The sequence below is a fragment of the Ambystoma mexicanum genome, chromosome 12, assembly GCF_040938575.1.
Source record: "Ambystoma mexicanum isolate Mex_15411 chromosome 12, UKY_AmexF1_1, whole genome shotgun sequence".
NCBI lineage: Eukaryota > Metazoa > Chordata > Amphibia > Caudata > Ambystomatidae > Ambystoma > Ambystoma mexicanum.
Genome location: NC_090936.1, coordinates 1,190,598,475 through 1,190,617,503, shown reverse-complemented (window position 1 = coordinate 1,190,617,503; position 19,029 = coordinate 1,190,598,475). Strand labels below are relative to the sequence as shown.

General features: G+C 48.0%; 1 protein-coding gene across 4 annotated transcripts in view; it reads left to right on the top strand.

Moving 5' to 3' along the window:
- The window catches only part of USP15 (ubiquitin specific peptidase 15), a 709,686-nt gene that overhangs the window by 582,143 nt on the left and 108,514 nt on the right, over positions 1-19,029 (top strand). For all 4 annotated transcript variants that reach the window (XM_069629847.1, XM_069629849.1, XM_069629848.1 and 1 more), the window contains one exon: positions 7,491-7,606. In XM_069629847.1, coding sequence (XP_069485948.1) covers positions 7,491-7,606 — 116 coding nt within the window. The remainder of the gene's footprint in view (positions 1-7,490; positions 7,607-19,029) is intronic.

Sequence of the window (19,029 nt, the reverse complement as noted above, 5' to 3'; positions counted from 1 at the left end):
TTCGAGAAGCAGCTGACCCTGAGGGAGTTGGAGACAGATGAGCGAAGGGCTCGGGAAGGAAGATATTTAGGAAGAGAGAGTTGAAGGTATTTAGGCCCCAGGCCCCAGAAGGCCTTGTGGACAATGCAGAGGGTTTTGAACTTAATCCTCGCGGCCACAGGGAGCCAGTGTAGAGATTTCAGTCCTGGAGAGATACGGTCCCTGGGCTTGAGGCCAAGGACAAGTCTCGCAGTCCTGTTCTGGATGAGTTGCAGAGGGCGGAGAGTGGAGGCAGGCAGATTAAGATAGAGGCTGTTACAGTAGTCCAGCTTCGAGGGAACCAGGGCTCTGGAGACCGTGAGCTTCTGGGGGAAGGAGAGGAAGGGAAGAATACCTCTGAGGAGGTGCAGCTGGTAGTGTGACTTCTTAGTGTCGTCAGATATATGAGGAGAGAAGGAGAGTGTGGAGTCGAAGATGACCCCGAGGTTTTTTGCCTTGCAGGTAGGAGCAGGAAGCGGGCCAAGAGAGGCTGGCCAGAGCGCTGCAGGGAAGGAGGGAGTGGGTGTGCCGATGAGTAGAATCTCAGTCTTACTGGCATTAAGGCAGAGGTCATTGGCGGCACACCATTCCTGGATAGCAGACAGACAGTCGGAGATGAGGGAAGGAGAGGAGGAGGCCGAGGGTAGCCTGAAAATGAGCTGGGTATCGTCCGCATAGCACTGAAAGTTGGGGCAGAGAGTGGCGATGCAGTGGGCAAGGAGTGCCAGATACTGGTTGAAAAGCCAGGGAGAGAGATTAGATCCCTGGGGGACACCACAGGTAGAGAAGAAGATGTCAGAGAGGAAGGGCCCCAGTTGGACCTGGGAGGGTCGATTGGAAAGGAAAGAGGTCAGCCAAGCCAGAACCTGACCAGTGATACCCAGGCTATCACGGAGACGGTTGAGCAGGATGGCATGGTTAACAGTGTCAAAGGCAGAAGAGAGATCGAGCAGAATGAGAACACACGGAGTGTTGGATTCGAGGTTCGAGAGCAGGTCCTCACGGATGTTCAGGAGAGCAGTTTCCGTGCTTCTGGCAGCTCTGAAGCCAGATTGATGGTCATGAAGACTACCAACAGATTCAGCATGGAGGTTGAGCTGGTTGATGGCCAATTTCTCCAGGAGCTTGCCCAGGAAGGGAGTGATGGAGATTGGGCGATAGTTAGCCGGGCAGGCGGGGTCGGAAGAGGGTTTCTTAAGAAGAGGGTGCACAAGGGAGTGCTTAAGGGGGGATGGGAAGACTCCAGAGGCGAACGAGTGGTTACAAAAGTCAGCCAGGGCAGGAGCCAGGGAGTCGATGTGGTCCTTGATAGTTTTGAAGGAGCAGGGGTGAACCTGTTTAGACGAGACTTTCATAGATCGGACTTGTCTTGAAACCTCGTCAGCAGAAAAAAGGGGAAAGGCAGAGAAGGAGGGAGGAGGTGTGGCTGCAGAAGGGCCAGAGGAAGAGCCAGGAAGAGATGGAGGGAGGTGATAGGAGGAGAGTGTGGACAGGATGTCCTGAGTTTTAGAGATGAAGTGAGAGGCCAGTGCAGTGCAGAGGGCCTGGGAGGGGACAGGAGAGGTAGAGACTGCAGCAGGGTTGGCAAGCTCCTTGCAGATTTTAAAGAGTTCGGCCGAGTTGTTAGATGCAGCAGAGATGCGGGCTTGGATAAGGGCTCTTCTTGGTGAGAACGGAGAGACAGTATTGCCTTTGGAGCAGGCGGCAGGCCCGTTTGTCAGAGGATGCACATGAAGCACGCCATTTCCTCTCTGCCACCCTGCACTTGCGTTTTAGGGTGACGAAATCCGAGTCATACCAGGAGTTGCATTTGGCTTTGGGCTTCAGGAGGATTCTCATGACAGGGGCAAGGATATCAAGACTATCAGATATAGCAGAGTGGAGCGTGGAGAGGGCTGTGTCAGGGTGGGAGTCAGCCGAAGGGGGATGGGGGGGGGCGAGAAGGTGGCAGCGAAAGCCTCAATTGACACGCGCTTCATGGGTCGGATGACCGAGAAGGTGGGTGGCAGTGATGAGTGGCTTTGCCTGTGGGGTAGGGAGGGTGAGGTGGGAGGATAGGAGAAAGTGATCACTCCAGGAGAGAGGAGTGGAGAGAGGGACGGAGAGGGGAAGGTCAGAAGAGATCAGAGCATCAAGAGTGTGCCCTGCAGAATGGGTAGGCCCAGATGGGAGAATAGAGAGTGAGAGAGAGTCGCATAGGTCTCGAAAGAGTCCAGAGGGGGGACAGGAGGCATCCAGGTGGATGCTGAAGTCACCAAGGAAGAGGAGTTGAGTGGTTGAGGCCAGGAGTGAGGATGAGAGGTCAGCCCACATAGAGAGAAAGGAGGAAATTTGGCCAGGTGGCCGATAGATAGTAGCCACTGTAAGGGAATGGCTAGGAGAGAGAGTCGGCAGACAAGACACTCAAAAGAGGAGTAGGTCTGCATAGGAGTGACAGTGGCAGGAATCCACTTGGGGAAGATGAGGGCCACCCACCCCCCCCCTGCACGGTTGGGCCTGGGCACGGAGAGGATCTTGTATCCGTCAGGTAGCAGAGTATCAAAGCTGGTGACAGAGCTGGCCGTGAACCATGTCTCAGTGAGACCGAGGAAATCCAGGTCCAGTTCCTCAAGAAGGTGACGGATATCAGAGGAATGTTTGATGGCAGAGCGAGAGTTAAGAGTGGCAATGTGGAGAAGGTTGCCATCCTTGAAGGACTTCCGGGGAGGGGTACAGATCAGAGGTACGCTATGCGGAGGTGTAGAAGAAGGAGGTGAAGAAGGAGCAAGAGAGGGGGCAGGGAGGGAGGGTAGAGGCAAGGTAGACGAGGACAGAGGAGGGGGGACAGCAGGAGAGGAAAGGAAGTTGATGAGGCGTGGGAAACGTCTATCAAAGAGGTGAAGGTTGGCCTGAGGACCTTGGACCAAGACGGTCCCATTAGCGTAGACATTAATGATGGCCTTAGAGGAGCGGAAGGGGGCCAAGAGGACATCCCAACGGGTGCTACCATTAATGGGAGAAGAGGAGAAAGGAGAGAGCACAGAGACCATATGAAGGGTCCATAGGTCAGGCGAAGTCACAAAAAAGAGGTTGTCGGTAAGAGTTTCCTTGGAGCACACACTAGTGTAGGTGTCAGCGATAGGGAGGCCTGGGTTGGAGACCAGGATGTCCTTTTTAAACTTTTTCCTACCAGATTTAGTGAGGAGAGCAGGATAGTCAATAGAGAAGCAGTTAGAGAAGATAGGCGAGATAGAGAGCACCATGGAGTAGGAGGCCACTTTTCAGAAAAACAACAGTAAATGCGTATTAGGTACACCCAGTGGAGAGGCCACCTAAGTTTGAGAAACCTGCGAGGGGAGAGAAAAAAAAAAAAGTAGCCACAGCTGTGGAAGACAGTGAGGTGAAGGCACCATGCGCATGAGGTGAACAGGAGTAGGTGGGGGTGGGCTGGCAGAAGCTGGAGATAGAAGGCGACACTGGCGCCTGGCGGCCCCTGCGGACACCTGCAGACACACAGGGAGCCGCAGCCGTAGGAGCCGCCCTTTGCCTAAGGGGCCCTTAGCCGAGGGGGCTGCCGGGCAGGGGGGCTGCCCAGGGGGTGGGGGGGGAATAAAGGCAGGAGGAGAGGAAGGGGAGGGGGGTGTGGGCGGGCAGGGAGGCGGGAAGGGAGAGGGGAAGGAGGACCAGGAAGTGAGGAGGAGGGAGTGGCAGGGGGCAGTACAACGCGCACGGAGCGCAGGCAAGGCCAAACAATGAAAAAGAAGGAGGCTTACTGGAGCCCAACAGGGCTAGGAAGGCAGCCTCAGCAGCAGGCCACACGGGGCTACGGGCAACCGCTCGAACCCGCTCTGGCTCAACAAAGAAGCGAGCGTGGTGAGCGGTCGTTCCGTAGTCCCAGAACGGCTGCGCGGACAACCAATCAGAGGGGGGGGTGGGCGGGAAGGGAGAGGGGAAGGAGGACCAGGAAGTGAGGAGGGAGGGAGGGGGCAGGGGGCAGCACAAACGCGCACGGAGCGCAGGCAAAGGCCAAACAATGAAAAAGGAGGAGGCTTACTGGAGCCCAACAGGGCTAGGAAGGCAGCCTCAGCAGCAGGCCACACGGGGCTACGGGCGACCGCTCGAACCCGCTCTGGCTCAACATCCAGGGACTACAACAGTGGACATCACTGGGGTACCCAAGACCTTATTCTCACAGCTGTAACACCAATTTGTGAGACTGAGTTTCTAAACTCTGGTGGACAAATGTTTAGAAGGCCGCCCTAGTTGTTGTAAACATGGAAACTCTGGGAGCTGTAGCCAAAACAATCAAGGTAGCATGGAGAGTGGTCAAGGCTAAGTCTCAGGAGAAATCGGGGATCTGAGCCTTCAGAAATGTCCCCGGACTAACCAGTGGACTGGCCACCTCTCTGGGCTACCTCTGCAGGAGTTGCCGTTGCAAATGCATCCTTGGAACTCGGAGAACCTTCAACAAGACTCCTGCTCCTGCATTTTCCATCCTCCTGCGTCAATGGGAGCCATTTAGGACCTGCTCCTTTGTATGTCCCTGGAAGATTACCTGTTGCCACTTGACCATTCTGACTACTGTTGCAATCCATCTTCTCATCCCAGACAGTCCAGAGGCCACGTGCATTGCACAAGTCTGCATCTTTTCTTCGTATGAGTTGTTAGGGAGAATTCTCAGAAATGTGCTAATTCCCTTCACCTTAGAGACCACCAGCAACTTTTCTGGATTTTGAGGACTTGATTTTTTTAAACCTGGAGAGAGTGAGACCCTTTTTCCCACACTCATGTATTTTAATTTGATTTTGAGCTCTGTGTTTCCTTTGGTTGTGGAGTTTGACAAACTCCATTGGCATCATCATTTACATTGTCACACAGCACCTTCAGTGCAGTGGCACAGGGAAGTCTTTCAGATTTCCCAAAGCTTTAAAAACCTTCTCTTGGATAAACTACTGTTTCTAAGAGCAGTAAAGTGAAATTGACTTTAATTACATTTGTATCTTTCTAGACCCAGCACACACTCTTACAATCGGGTGCTGCAGGGGTTACCTATCATCCCCTTTGTCTAGCTTCTCATGTAACATTTTTATGTTACCCTTTTCTCACTGAATGGCTGGTAGCAGTGGTTTCATTTCAACTACCGTGGTGTGCATTTACCACAGGCTGCGTTTGCAGCTGCAGTAAAGCACCCAAGGGTGCCATTTTTGTCAAAATGGCCCTGGTCTTCTTTTTTCGCCTTTTCTTTGTGGAAAGGTCCTTCTTGAGATTTACTCTGCGCGCCACACCACTTTTTGTCCGTCCCATTGTTCGATTTGCCTTTGGCGGGATTCACGAGTGAAGCCTGCCTCTGGCTCCAGGGTGTCTGGGGTGGGCAGGAAGTGAGGGAGGTGCCTGAAACTGCATGTGCTTAGTCTCCTAGGAGACCCAAATGCACTCTGTGGTGATTGGCCGGCAGACTATCCGGCCAGGACAGCCACCCTGCTGGGTGAGTGACAGCTAGGCTGGAATGAATGGGAGAAAACTGTTAAAAAGGTGAGCATCCAGGACTGGAAGGCAGAGTCGACCACTGGAACAAAAGAACCGAAGACGAGCTGGAAGAGGACAGCTGCTGCAACTCCTGGACCGTTGGTTTGCCCGGTGAAGCCCTGCTACAGGTCCGAATTGCCAAACTCCATTCGACAGAGAAGCTCCGTCAAGGACGGCTTCTTCCCTTGAGGTGGTGGGACCAACCAACTCATAAGACACCTGGGTACCATTCTCAAGGCTGGTTGGGATTAACCAGGGAGAGGGACACCAGCTTGTGTTCTTGAATCTACAGCTACTGGAACTGAAGTGACTCCATTTTGTTTGCTTTCTTCAACGATCCCGTGCAGTGCAGGAGTCCCCACGACTGAGGCTCAGGAACAGCGAGATCTGCAGGACCTGCCAGGAACCACGACTTCAGCAGCATTTATTTCTTCATATAAAAGGTACTGTGCCAACCCGATTGAGAGAAAACCACTCTTGCAGTGAAAGTTTGTGAAACTTTCTCAACTTGCAGGCCTTATCAACTTGTGACCCGACATATGATTCTTTTTCGCCTAAACTACTTCTAAGAACTTTTGCAAAGACTTTACCGTTTGATACCAGAACTGTTCTTTCCTATCCAGAACACTAGCCCATTGACTTTGACCTGGTCTATTGACTTGAGTTGCGCTCCTCTGGTGAACTGAAACTATTTGCACTGTCTAAAAAGTATATATGATCTATTCTACTTATCTTGTGTCTTTTGCTCCCTTCTAAAGTACTGAACTGCTATTTGGCTCCTATTTCAGGGGAGCTCAAACTGTCTCAAATCCTTCGAATTTTGTATTGAAGTGTGTTGGTTTATAATATTAAGTTGTTATCTTCTTGTGAAATGTTTTCTAAATGATTGTGTAATAAATTACTAAGCGTTTTTTTACCAAGAAACCGTCAGTAGAAGTGTTAACTTGAACCACTTGAACTTGTACTGCTCACATTCACTCTTGAGATAAGCCTGGCTGCTCAGCTCGCTACCAAAACTGTGTAGTACAGACTTATACCAAAGGTGGGTTTGGCTAACACCTGTATTCCTAATTGTGTGTAGTGGTCCCAGAGGGTACTGCCTGCAATTCTGCCTAACAGTGTGGAATTGGGAACCAAGTGTCTCAAGGGTGGACGGTGACCTGGAACTGAGATAAAGTATTTGCCTAAGATACTGACCAAATACTGTTATAAGATAAAGAGATTGAACAATGACTGTTACGCTCCCCTGGGAGGGGGCACATTTTGGTGCCTTCTTCTTGAAGTGTGAAATATGGTAACAAACCCCTTCTTTCAGGCACAGTTGTCTAAAATGATTCTGTTCTCATACCCACACCTGTACATTCCCTCAAAACTATAATATGCTAGTTTTTTTTCTCCCACACGGCGTGTAATGATATGTTCTTACTGCACTGTTATGTTGTTTTTCGTCTATACTCTGTATGTAACCCAAGCTTAAGTAACCTTGTACCTGCTGCGCCCGGCTACCCCTGGGTTTTGTGCGCATTATCAAATAAACAATACAAATACAAATAGAGGTATATCAATGGGGTCCGAAATCAGCCACCATCCTATTTGGGCAAGGGGCCCTAATTTTACCTTTTTTAAAGTTTGGTTTTTTGTTTGTTTTATCTGATGGGGACAGAGAAGATCAGGTTAGGTTTCCACTCCTTTAAAAGAAGTCCTTTAAAAAAGAAAGATGATTTGTATGTGTTAGAGTTGAGTGAGAAATATGTGCCTTGCATCCAAAGCCTAGTAACAATAACAAAAAACAGGCTGAACAGGAGTGCTTCATGGAGTAGTATTGAAATGCCAGGTCCAAGAGGTGTACCGCTGTCATAAATGTTTCCTTAAGCTTTTTGACAGACATCATATGATGCACGACGAGGTCACTAAATTTAGTCTTGTTTCATCTGTTCTCTCTTAACTGAAGACCTACTTCTCTTTAGGATTTTGAAAAACATGAAAGCATGGAGTACAAACCACAGAAAAAGATCTCTGTCAAATTAAAAGATTGTATTGAACTCTTCACGACCAAGGAAAAACTAGGTGTGGAGGATCCATGGTGAGTTTTCTTCTAAGGCTTATTGCGGTGTGTGTGTTTTGGATTGATAAGCAATAAGTTGAAATAAACTATATTGTATCATTGCCTTAATTCTGGGCCCTTTCATTTCAATCAAAATCGGATGCTGGGGTAATGTGTATTTTTAACCTGTCATATGTTTCCTTTGACTATATTCCTGACTGCTAATCCCAATTGTGTTATTTTTCAATAAGTGTCTTTGTGTCTGCAATGGCGACAAGGGGATGGGCTGAATGAGCTGTGCCGTAGAGGATGATGCTGCAGGGTGACATTAGTTATTTTTACTGATCAGAGGTTTGTTTAATAGGCAATTTCCCGAGGCTCATTGGTGGTTCGGCATACAGGCCTTGCTGCTTCCTCTCTGCCCCTTTGTTCATGTGATGAGAGAAATTTAACAACTAGGCAACAGTGTTACACTCAAGACCACCCGGCTATCCTAGTATTAAAAAAGGCAGCGCAGTACAAAGTCTGGGGTCAGTGTTGTTAAAGGTAAAGTCAGCACTTTATAGTATTCAGTAAGAACATGCGCCCACACACTGTAATATTTTATATTTGCCATGCAGGGAAAAGAATTCTTGTACAGAATTACAAGCAATTCATGAAAATAGCAATACTTCAATGTAGTGTTAACTATGTGTGGTTAGAATGCCCAGAGAGACAGGCCTCAAAATGTGCACTTGCCACCAGCTATTGGCTAGTCACAATTGAGTGTTGTCAAGTAAGAAATGGTATGTGTGTGTGTACATGGAGAGTTATGGGGACAAGTGACTTTATATTTGGCAAGTACTTTGCAACTTGAAAGTTGTACCCCTCCTGCTAAAGGGAATACGACTCCAATATGGGTCAATGCTCTTGGTGTAAAGCTCATGGACAAGAATTCAGTTATGATAAGTACCTGCTAGCTGTCTTGCACTTTGGACCTTATTTTAGAGATCAACGTTCACCAACGGCAGGGACCGTCTCTAGTTTGGCAGCAGCAATTCCAAAGATTGAAAACAAGCTTCTCTCCAGTTAGGATGATTTTAAAGTTGCCAGAGGCAATACTGGGACTGAGACAAGGTGACCAGATTCCAGCATAGCGTCCAGCTGCCTGCTAGCTGACAGTGTAGATCTAGTAGCCAAGCAGTGCACGTTGGTAGGGCTGGGATACCTTGGGTCTTTGATGAATGTTCTTCACTAGCAGATCATCTTTTGTTAAGATTAGTCCTCTGGTCCCACCTGTTTACAGCCCCTAACCATCCAGTGCTCTAGCTACTTCCTGTCGCACAGATGTGTATTGGAGGCTTGTGGCTGGATATTTCCTCCCCTCTGTGAAGGGGCAAGTGTGTACTGGTTCTCAGACAACACAGTAGCCATGCACAATCTCAACAAGCGATGTGCTGTGCGGTCCTTACCACTATGCAGTGAAGCAATGTGACAGTGGCTCATCTTGCCCGGACAGAGAATGTCAAGGCAGATGCCTTGAGCAAACAGACTTAGACCTCCCACGAGTCAGAGCTCTGCCAAGAAGTTCTGGAGGAGATATTCTCTGACTGGGGGAGTCCTCAGGTGGACCTCTTCTCTTCTAGTGTAAGCATGAAGTGCAAGTTGTTCTGCTCCAGAGAATTCTCTTGGAAGGGAGCTCTGTGGGACGCATGCTGGACATGTTCATATGCCCTCTCTGGCGCTCCCAAAGGGAGTGGATTCCCTCTGCCAGTCTGAAGGGTGGGCCCACCACCCACAACTCAGCAACCTGAACCTTCGTGCTTGACTGCTGAGAGGCTGAGATGCAAAGAGTGGGACTTATGGGACGAAGGTCTGGGTGTACCGCTCTCATTTCTAGTTGCCATCACTTCCGCCACATGGATGTTTGAGCTCCAGGCGTTCTGTTCAACATCCCTGTTTGGTTTTCTCCAAAGGGAAGGTGACACTGAAAGTGAGAACTTGCATCCTCCCACAGGTGGTCTCAGACTTAAGATCTGTCTTCCTGTGCTTTTTCCTACACCTCATGTCACCAGCTGGACCCGGTGCGGACTCTCAACTACTATGTGTTTGGACGGGGGATGTCGGGAAAGATGACCAGCTTTTTATTGTTTATACTGGTACCTGTGCAGGCAGGACTGTCGCTAAATGGACCCTGTCAAGGTGGACCATTCCCTTCATTCTGCAATGCTGTGATCTGGCGGTAAAATATTTGCCTGGAGGCCTCGGACCCTATTCTGCCCGATCCTGGCTGCCAACTCTGCCTTACAGCGGCGAGTACCTGCCTTGGACATTTGCCAAGCAGCTTCCTGGGCTTCTCTGCCCGCGTTTGCAAAGCATTGCTGCTTGGATTCCCTTCTAGGGCCAGATGCTATTAATTTATTATATTTATTGCATTTGTTCTGCACCGAAACCCGGGGGTATCACAGCGTTGTTACAGACATCTTAATTATAATTCAACCGCATTCAAGTTACATGCATATAAAATACAATTACAAAAAGAATACATAATGAAGCGACATAGGTTGACGTTACATGGGTGTCATGTTACTTGTTTACATATTTTGGTAGTAGTCATTGTTAAATTGGTATTTGTCTAGGGCGGAAGGTGACTATTGTTAGCTGGGTATTCACTATCTAAAATTGATTAAACAACCAAGTTTTTAGTAGTTTTTTGAAGCGGTGAAAGGAGTCTTCATTTTTGATGCTTAAGGGTAGGGCGTTCCAGTGTTTAGGGCCCATATATTGGAAGCTACTTCACCCGGCTCTAGAACTTTTATAACGTGGGACCACAAGCAGCACATTTTTATTACATCTGAGGGTTCTGTTAGATTATTTTTTACTTATTGAGTTATTGGTGTAAATGGGTGCTCTCTTAGCGAGACATTTGTGGGTAACGCACAGTGATTTGAAAATAATTCTAGCCTTAATGGGTAACCTGTGGGTCTCGCTCCTGATATTAGAGATGTGGTCTGACTTTTTTAGACCTAGGGCAGCTCGTAGCGCTTTGTTTGGCATGACTTGTAATTTGCCTAGGTTAGTATTTAAGGTACCTATTAGGAGTACGTTGCTGTAGTCCAACTTGGATAATATCAATGCCCTAGCTAAGGTAATGCAGTTTGTGGGCGAGAGGAACTGGCGACTTAGGGCAATCAACCTGAACGTATAGGAGGTAGATGAGGATAGAGCATTCACATGTTTCGTCATAGTTAAGTTAGCATCTAAGTAGACTCCTAAGGTTTTAACTTGTTTTGATATTCTAATAAGAGTACCATCAATGTTGATGGATGTGTAGTCTGAGTGGAGGGCATTGATTTTAGTTTGGGAGCCCACAATGAGAATCTGTTTTCTCATTGTTGAGGCAGAGGCTGTTCAGATTCATCCAGTTTTGTATTATTGCATACATTTTGTTGATGATCAACGTGTCATGGTCATAGTTCCTGTGATCGGAATGAGGATTTGGGTATCCTCTGCAAAGTTGGTATAGATGACACCCATAGCATCCAAAGCTGAAAAAAGAGCTTAGTGTATGCATTGTATAGGGTGGGCGAGAGATGGGACCCTTGACGTAGCCCAATGGGGACTGGGATGGGATCAGCAGCCTCTTTACCAATGGATACTCGAGACGTACATTCGGCTAGAAAGAATTTCACCCAGAGGGTGGCAACTTTAGAGAATCTAAAATATTTGCTAGTGTAGCACATAGTTTATCGTGATCCACTAGATCGAATGCTGCCGATAGATCGAACAACAGAAATTGCAGAGTTTACCGGTGTGCCTAATGGTGTCCATCTGGATTTTGAGGTCAAGGAGCGCCGTTTCGGTGCTATGGTTAGGCCTAAATCCCGATTGTCTAGCTCCGAGGAGCTGGTTTTGTTGTAGATGGGCTTGAATTTGGATGTACGCTATTTTATCTATGATCTTCAGCAGAAAGGAGACCGTAGTTATTGGTCGGTAGTTTGTAGGGATTGTTGAGTCCAGCGAATGTTTTTTCAGAAGTGGGGGCACCCGTGCTGCTTCTATACTGGCTGGAACTGTGTTCGTGTTGAACGAGGCATTCACAGAGTTAGTAATAATAGGAGTGAGAGTGGGGGCACATAGTTTGATTAGGTGTGCTGGGAAATTATCCCTTTTAAAACTGGAGGCTTTTAATTTAGAGATGGTGTCTTACACTAGATCTTGGGTCACTGGAGAGAAGTGGAATAGCACGTTTGCATTGTCATTAGTTATATAAAGAGTGGATTCAGGAATGTTTTTGTCAGCTAGGATTTTTCTTTTTATGAGAATTTTCTTTTGTAAATTCAATTTTGGAGGCTAATGCATTTTGGATAGTGGTAAAACACTCTTTAATGGAGTTGGCCATAGTGGTGACGGGGGTTGGATTTTCCAGTTCTCTAAGGATGGTGAAAAGCTCTTTAGAGTTTGATTTCGGCAGGGTGGTCATATACAGCTATGTGAGTATCAAAGGTGAGAAATCTGTGGGGGAGAAGGAATTCAAGGAACAAATTATTTACCTCTCAGTAATGCTCTTTCGAATGGATTTTGGCCTCCTGCGTATTCCTTATCTTCGATATATTTCCAATATCTCAGCTTTAGTGCCTCAGAAAACAGAAAAATAAATGTCAGTCGAGGGCCCTGTGCGTCGATGACTGTGGAGTCGATGTCCCTCGAAGGCCTTCGTCTCGACGTCACCGCAGGTATATGTGGCACATGCAGCGCCCGTTGGCCTCAGTTCTGTTTTTCCGCACTTTCAGCATCAGAAACGTAACGCCTCGTTCCTGACAGGAATATTTCTGAAAATCTTCTTGGAAATTTCTACGAAATCTGTTAGGGAGAATTCTCAGAAATGTGCTAATTCTCCTCTGCCTTACAGACCCCCGGCTCTTTTGTTGGACTCTAGGACTTTGATTTTTTACCTGGAGAGAGTGAGACCCTTTTTTTCCCACTCTCTCATGTATTTTTTTATTGTGATTTGAACTGTTTCTTTTGGTTGTGGAGTCTGACAAACTCCATAGGCATCATCTTTTACATTGTCACACAGGACCTTCAGTGCAGCGACACCGGGAAGTCTTCTCAGATTTCCCAAGGTTTAAATACCTTCTCTTGCATAAACTACCCTTTCCAAGAGCAGTTAAGTGAAATTGACTTTACTTACACTTTTAACTTTCTAGACCCAGCACATACTATCTTAGATTAGCCACCTCAATAGAGTGCTGGACCCCAGATGCAAGGAAAGCCCATCTCAACAGCCAAGAGTCTGCGGTGTTGCCATTTGCTTAGAGGCGAGGAGCTGAAACCGCAAAGCGCAGCTGAATAGAAGTTGGACCTTTTCTCTCGCTGATCGTCCTGTTGCTGTGCAGGAGTCCTCCAGACGTCCTCCCTCTTGTCCCCATGACTGAGGGCCAGGAACACTGGATCTGCATAGCTGCACAGGAAGAGAAGTCAGCCAGAGCCCTTTTTGTTCTAACCAAAGGTACTGTACAGGTTAAGAGAACTTTCGTCTTGTTGTATCGTTAGTTGTTCTATGCTGAGACTTGCCTGTGTTGCTCTGTAGGGTTGCTGACAGCTTCTTTACTTCACAAGCCTAATCAGCTTGTGGCCCTGCTTTGATTTCTTCTTTCCTACAAAGACTTCTAAAACATTGTGCAAGACTTTAACATGCCTGCAAGAAGTGTTTCAGTTCACCTAGACTTTTGCCCAATTGACATTGGCCTAGCCTGGCTCCCTGAATGACTCTTCTTCCCTCTGACATTGTGGTTGGTGTTCCTTCCAGGAAGGGGTTAACTAACCTTGCAGTGGGGAGGTTACCAAAAGTACTTAACCTGCTTCAGAATATTTGTGTGATCTCTTCTTTTGTGTCTAATAACCTTTTTCCTTTGACATACTCCGAAGTCTGATTCTAAATGCAAACAGTAGTATATTAATATCGACAGTGTTGTAGTTACTAAAGTCACCTGAGGGTGTAGCAAGTGTCTGTGTGCCATCCCAAAAGGGTACTTAATGATTTAGAAGTTATCTAGAAGTGTGTTTGAGTTACTATTACATTGCCCCTTCTGAAGAAGGCTTACTCTAACTGTTAAATAAATTGTTTAATCAAACCTTGTGTATAAGAGCTTTATTTGAGTACACTGTGAATCTCTGTGTAAATCCCCTACAGCTCCCATTTACCCCTCTTGATATAACCCTGGCTGCTCAACACGCTACCAACCTGTGTAGTACAGCATTATACCAAAGGTTGGGTTCCTATTGCCAGGAGGTCATGGTTGTTGTAGTGCACCCAGAGGGTACTGCATATATCTTGCCTAACAAAATCTCTTCACCATCTCGAGTTTCAACGCGAAATGGCTTTGTCTTCGGTGTCGTCCACTCCTCGATCCGCCTTAAACAAGTGCCATGACTGTGGTGCAAAGATGTCCATGACAGACCCTCACAGGCTCTGCCTGGGGTCGAATCATCCATCTTCCGAGTGCGAGGACTGCCCATCGATGAGGGTCAAAGCCTTGAGAGAGCATATAGAGAAGTTTGCGGTAGGTAAGCCCCAAAAATCCCCTTCTCCATCTTAACAAAAAACCTCTCAGTCGAGGACAACTTCTCCTCGTCGAAAAAGATCCAAACGTTCCCGTTCACGAAGTGGTTCACACCATTCGTCGACTTTGTGGCATGGAAAGAAAAGGCACCATAGGTCGCCATGTACCTTGTCGTCTAGTTCACCTGAACGGGTCATTTGTCCCACCAAATCTAGTTCACCGGCCCAGTGGGAGGAATTTAGACTCCGAATGTTAAGGGTTTTCGAGAACGCCGCCTTGTCCCCCTCGACAACACCTAAAGGCGATACTCCAGTCGAAAGACCTCAGAAGCACAAGAGCTGTGCGTCTTTGGACCCGGCCGCCAAGGCTCCTTGAGAGCAATCCCATCCGTCGAGAAAGTCTCCTCAAAGACTAATATACCGACATCGAAAGAGTCCACTATGACAAGACCGAAAAGTGCGTCACCGACGCCATCAGCACCAATACTGGTGGAGAAGCCATCGATGCCTCCTGTGTCGACCACCTCGACACCACATGTCAATTCCATCGACCCAATCGTCGAAGCCATCAACGCATTTGTCAAGAACATCCGCAATTTTGACTTTTTCGGCTCCTATAACTAATATTATGTCGACTTCAGTTGAAAAAATGTATACTCTATCACATTCAAACTTCTTTAAATCCCTATCTTCAATTTATGAAGATGCAGAGGAGTCCTCTGATGAAAAAAGACCCTTTGGTCTACAATATGGGACTCGGAGGACTCGCGCATGAAGAACCTGAAGGAGTGCCTTCATGAGGCTAGTGGGATTGACACATCTCCTGAGGTCGAATTCGGAAGGCCAGACCCTGGTGACGCTGAGGTAACATACAGGCAGCTAATGTCAAGGGTCATGGAATGTATGGGATGGTCGAGACCCAAGCCTGTTTTTAAGCAGGATGATCTCACTGACATATTGGACAGAGGGCCACAGGAAAATCCAATTGACCCTTTTCACCAATCCTTGCGATGGCGGGTGACTTTTAATTGGGAGGCAGCACAGGTTATTCCAGCTGTAAATAAAAAACTGACGGCTAAGTACAGAGTTTCTAGGTCTGACCCTTTTTACCTCTCCAAGCACCCAACACCAGAAAGCCTTGTATTGCAGGCAGCCACTTCCACAGGCAGACAAAATGACTACCCTAAGGACAGAGACGACAAACGTTATGATGCCATGGCCCAAAAAGTTCTTTTGGCCGGCATCATGGCTTTAAAATATGCCAGTGCTACGGGCATGCTAGCAAGATTCTCACACACCCTTTGGGAGTGTATTTCTATGGCGGCTGACCATATCCCAGAGGGGGAGGAGTGAGACGGTTTCCTTAACATCGTCAAGGATGGGAAAGACGCAATGTGTGAATCCCTCCAGACTGGTCTCGACTCTACTGACAGTATCAGCAGAGCTATGGCGGCTAGTGCAGTGATACACAGATTTGCTTGGTTGCGAAAGTCTGGTTTTGGCCGAGACGTTCAATCCAGACTTCTCAACATGTGTCAAGATATGAGGTCCACGTGGATTATTATACCTTCCTCCTCAAGTACCAGTCAGAGAAGAGCAATTAACTCGCTGACCGGTTATTGGGGCAACAAGTGGCAGGAACAGAGAACACCGGGTTCCGGATGGCTGTAAGGAAAACACAAGGTTAACAGGTAGGTACAGGAAATCTACAAGTAAGCATAAGTAGATAGGCAGAGAAAACACCTACCCTTAGGGGTGACCGATGACAGCTTAGAACCTAACTGTTCCTCCTGAAGGTGTGGTGAGTTGGGTTATAGGAGAGGAAAAGGAACCTCAATGTAGCAGGGTCCAGCGTGGTCGGAGAGTATCACAAGAGATGCAGAACTTAGTTCCAGATGCAAAAGTACCTGAGCCGAAGGGGTAGGGAACAAGGCAGTCCAGGAAACAATCCAGATGTCTGAGCAGTTCAGGTAAAGTCCACAAGTATCCAGATCCAAAGGGCAAAACAAAGGGCAATCCAAAATAGCATAATCCAGAGGTCTAGTCAATTCCAGTAGGCAGTCCAGCAGAGATCCAGGGGACAAATCCAAACGCAATCCAAGAGAAAAACGAGGTCCGAAATCCAGAGGGTCAAAGCCAATAACACAGGAAGCACAAGAGTAGCTACACGCTGTAGGAACAGCTGAGAAGCACTGAATGAGAGGGCTGTACCTCTTTTATGCCGTTCTTCTGGGTCACGTGACTGCCCTTCTGGTCACATGACCACATTTCGTTTAGTTTCCTGGTCACGTGACTGCTATCCGGGCCACGTGACCTTCCCCCGCGAAGCGCTGTCCAGTGGGTGCCCGCGATGAAGAACGGCACTTCTGTGTGCCTTCAGGCACCAGGGTAAGCCTCGACGCGATCGGGAAAACAAGCACCAGGGATGCCATGGCGCGCAGCATCCACCCGGAGGCCGGGTGGATGCAGGAGCGGAGGGGGTCCGCGGTCCGTGCCGCCGACACGCCACCAGACCAGGTGAGCACGAGGAGGGCATGACAACATGCCCTTTGACGGCACGCATTTATTTGGGAACAAAGCTGATGACAGTCTGGGGAAATGGCAAAATTCCTTGGAGCTGCAATAAGACAAACTCCAAACCGCCCCAAAGGTACGCCTTGGAGAGGTTGGTCCTTTTGCCATTACTCCACATTTGGAAGAGGCAGAGGACAACCAGTTCAAAAAGAACAAAGACGATTCCCCCGTGGTGGTCGGGGAAGAAGTACCAAGACCGCAACAGCAGCGGCTGCCTTGCCTTCAGCCACTGCATCAGCTGCATCCAAAACCTCTGAGGCTTTCGTTCACAAGACTAGTAAGAGGCAGGTTGTCACAGCACCTGTCAGAATGGCAGGCTATTACTTCAGATGCTTGGGCATTGGAAACAGTTGCCCAAGTTTACTGCCTACATTTCCTGCAAAAACCTCAGTCATCCACCAGGGAACAACTCTTTGAAAGTTACAGATCCGCTCCTTATGCAGGACATTTTAACCTTGCTAGAGAAAGGTGCTATAGACCCAGTACCTATAGCGGAAAGGAACAAGGGTTGGTACTCCCCATATTTTCTAATTCCCAAGAAGGATGGAGAATTGAGACCCATCTTGAATTTAAGATACTTGAAAAGGTTCCTCGGGAAGGACAAGTTCAAGATGGTAACCCTTTCTCAGATCCTAGCCCTCCAGCTTCAGGATTGGATGGTATCATTGGGCCTCCGCGATGCTTACTCTCGTGCTGAATCATCACAAGCACAGACAGTACCTGAGATCTCGCCAGTGGGCTCACAGGACCCAGTGGTCATAATTCTCAGGAAGGATGTCAGATCTCCTACAAATCCCAAACAGTCTCTCGCTGGATCTTCAGTGGTGGGCCTGTTTGGAGAACATCTTGAAAGGAGAACCTTTTTGGCAACCATGGCCGGAGATAACAGTAGTGATGGATGCCTCACTCATGGGGTGGGAAGCCCATACCAAGATTTGACCATCAGCGGTCGTTGGTCTCCATCGGAGTCCAAACTACATACCAACCTTTTAGAGCCGAGGGCAATCAGACTAGCGCTGAAAGCCTTTCTGCCCTCTGTACAGGGAAAGAATGTCCTGATAATGACGGACAACACAGTGGCCATGTACTACCTCAACAAGAGAGGAGATGTAGGGTCACTGCCGCTGTGCAGAGAGGCAATGCAGCTCTGGTTCTGGGCAATACAAGAAGGAATCTCAGCAGTTCAACTAGCTGGAGATGAGAACATGTCGGCGGATGTGCTGAGCAGGCAGAGCAGTCTCCCACGAGTGGGAACTAGCTCAGGAAGTCCTTCCCCACTCAAGTGGATGTTTGCGACCAGTGCCAACAGGAAGTGTAAACTGTACTGCTGAAAGGAATTTCCCCCGAGAGGAGCTCTACGAGACGTTTTTGTGGTGAACTGGGAGTTGCCACTCCTATTCGCGTTTCCTCCAATCCCCATAATTCCTCAGGTAATCAGGAGGTTGAGAAGGTTCAGGAAACCCATGATCCTAATTGCCCCAGACTGGGCCAGGAGATGGTGGTACCCGGACCTTCTGGACATGTCCATCTGCCCTCTGATGCGTCTTCCACAAAGAGAGGACCTTCCCTCGTGAGAGGGTCGAGTTCTCCTTCCGAATATCAGGACTCTCAGCCTTCACGCATGGTTTCTGAAAGGCTGGGATACAAAGATTGGGACCTCCCGGACAACTTGATGGAGATTATGGTTTTGGCCAGAAGGCCAGCAACCAAATCGTTATACCGCTGCTGCTGGAATGATTTCTGCAGCTGGTGTAGAGATACAAATGGACCCCCCTTCTCATGTAATACTGATGGTGTTATCCTTTATATTACATCTGGCAAATCTGGGGATCCAGATTGGTACTTTCTATTATAAGCGCACTTCAGAGGAAGTCTCTATTCCTTTAGTAGTACAATTTCTAAAGCGACGGACTAATGTTATCCTCCAATTCCGTTTCAAATACCACTATGGGATCTCAACTTGCTGTTAAACTACTTGATTGGGAGCTCCTTTCGAGCCTCTACATTCTTGTCCATTAAGACATTTAACTCTGAAAACTGTCTTCTTGGTGGCAATAACATCAGGCCGAAGGGGGAGTGAGCTACAGGCTTTATCCTGTAAGCCGCCTCATGCTATCTTTCATAAAGACAGAGTGGCACTAAAAGTGAAGCCTACTTTTCTCCCCAAAATTGTTTCCGAGTTTCATATCACTCAGAAAATAACGCTTACATCTTTTTATCCTCCTCCACATCCGGGGAAGGAAGAAGAAAGACTTCACAGGCTTGACCCTAGACGTGCACTGAGCTTTTACATCTCCAGATTGGCTAAACTGCAGCAGGATGACCAGTTATTTGTGGGCTATTC